Source organism: Austrofundulus limnaeus, unplaced genomic scaffold, assembly GCF_001266775.1.
Source record: "Austrofundulus limnaeus strain Quisiro unplaced genomic scaffold, Austrofundulus_limnaeus-1.0 Scaffold766, whole genome shotgun sequence".
In the NCBI taxonomy this organism is placed as follows: Eukaryota; Metazoa; Chordata; class Actinopteri; order Cyprinodontiformes; family Rivulidae; genus Austrofundulus; species Austrofundulus limnaeus.
The window spans coordinates 239,476-240,681 of NW_013953168.1; the positions used below are offsets into that span (position 1 = coordinate 239,476).

The 1,206-nt window shown below is 47.3% G+C and overlaps 1 protein-coding gene across 1 annotated transcript in view; it reads left to right on the top strand.

Moving 5' to 3' along the window:
* The window catches only part of dcst1 (DC-STAMP domain containing 1), a gene marked incomplete in the record, with an annotated part of 11,403 nt that overhangs the window by 5,772 nt on the left and 4,425 nt on the right, over window positions 1-1,206 (top strand). Inside the window, 4 exon segments of the mRNA XM_014028470.1 lie at window positions 51-172; window positions 248-402; window positions 481-580; window positions 670-765. Of these exon segments, the coding sequence (XP_013883924.1) occupies window positions 51-172; window positions 248-402; window positions 481-580; window positions 670-765 (473 nt within the window).

Here is a 1,206-nt window from a genome sequence, read left to right on the forward strand (position 1 = left end):
TGACCCCTGGGTGAGCAGTAACTCCTCCTCCTCCTCCTCTCTGCTGTCAGTCATGACACCGTGGTGTCGGGAGCAGATTCCTGTGGAGGGGAACTTCGGTCAGCTGTTCGATCGGCTCAACGTCTCCGTGGACCAGCTGTCCAGGGAGTTCAGCACGGAGCTGGTCCTGCAGGTCCGGATAAAAGCCTTCATCAGAACCTTCAGGGACCTGCAGGGTCCTCATCCTCTTCCTCCTCTTCCTGTGCAGGAGCAGCAGCAGGAGGTGTTGGAGGGAGCGGGGTTGGATCAGAACTTCACTCAGGCCGTCAGGCAGTCCTTCCTCATCCTGTCCAACACCATGGACACGGTGCTGCACGTCCTGCAGATGATTCTGTCCTTCACCTTCATCACTGTCTTCATTCAGTACGACTCCTCTTCATCACTGTTGAGCCCTAACCTTTGTTATGAATTGATCCTTCATCACCTCCTCCTCCTCCTCAGGGGGTTCAGTTACCTGCGCTCGTATCAGAGAGACATCTGCTTTGACAACGTCTACGTCACTTCCTACTTCAGAAAGATCGACGCCCGCAGGAGACGAGCGGTATCCTCCTCCTCCTCCTCCTCGTTCTTCATCGTTACGGCAGACAGATGATTGACAGTCTGACGTGTCCTCTCTTTGGTTGGTTTCAGGGGAAACGCTTCCTGCTGCCCCTGAAGAAACCAGAGAGAAAGAAGTTCATCCACCCCTGGAGTCCGAGAGTTCACCCTGAAGAGCTGAAACAAGTGGTGAGTTTAACAACCCTCCTCCTCCGATGAAAGGTCAAAGTTCAAACACATTCAAAGAAAATAAACTGTGAATGCTGAGTCAGCGTTCACACTGTTGTTTTCCTGTTTTTATGTTTCTGTAATGATTTATCATCAAAATACTTCCACAGACATGTAGCTATATGTAGCTTTTAGCTCACTGTTAGCTTCTTCAGCAGAACTCTATGGCATAGGATGAGGGCCAAAATTAAGACTATTGCACAACCAGGATAAGCTGGCATTAGCATCAGAGAGGCCAGCGATTAGCATGGATAAGCTGATGTTAGCATTAGAGAGAAAATAGAATTTCTTTAGTTTTATCATCTTTCATGATTTTTCATAATAAATAATTTTGTTTTTAAAGTTTTTTTAGTTATTTTAGTGACAAACTGTCAGAAGAATCATGATTCAGCAGCTGTTTGT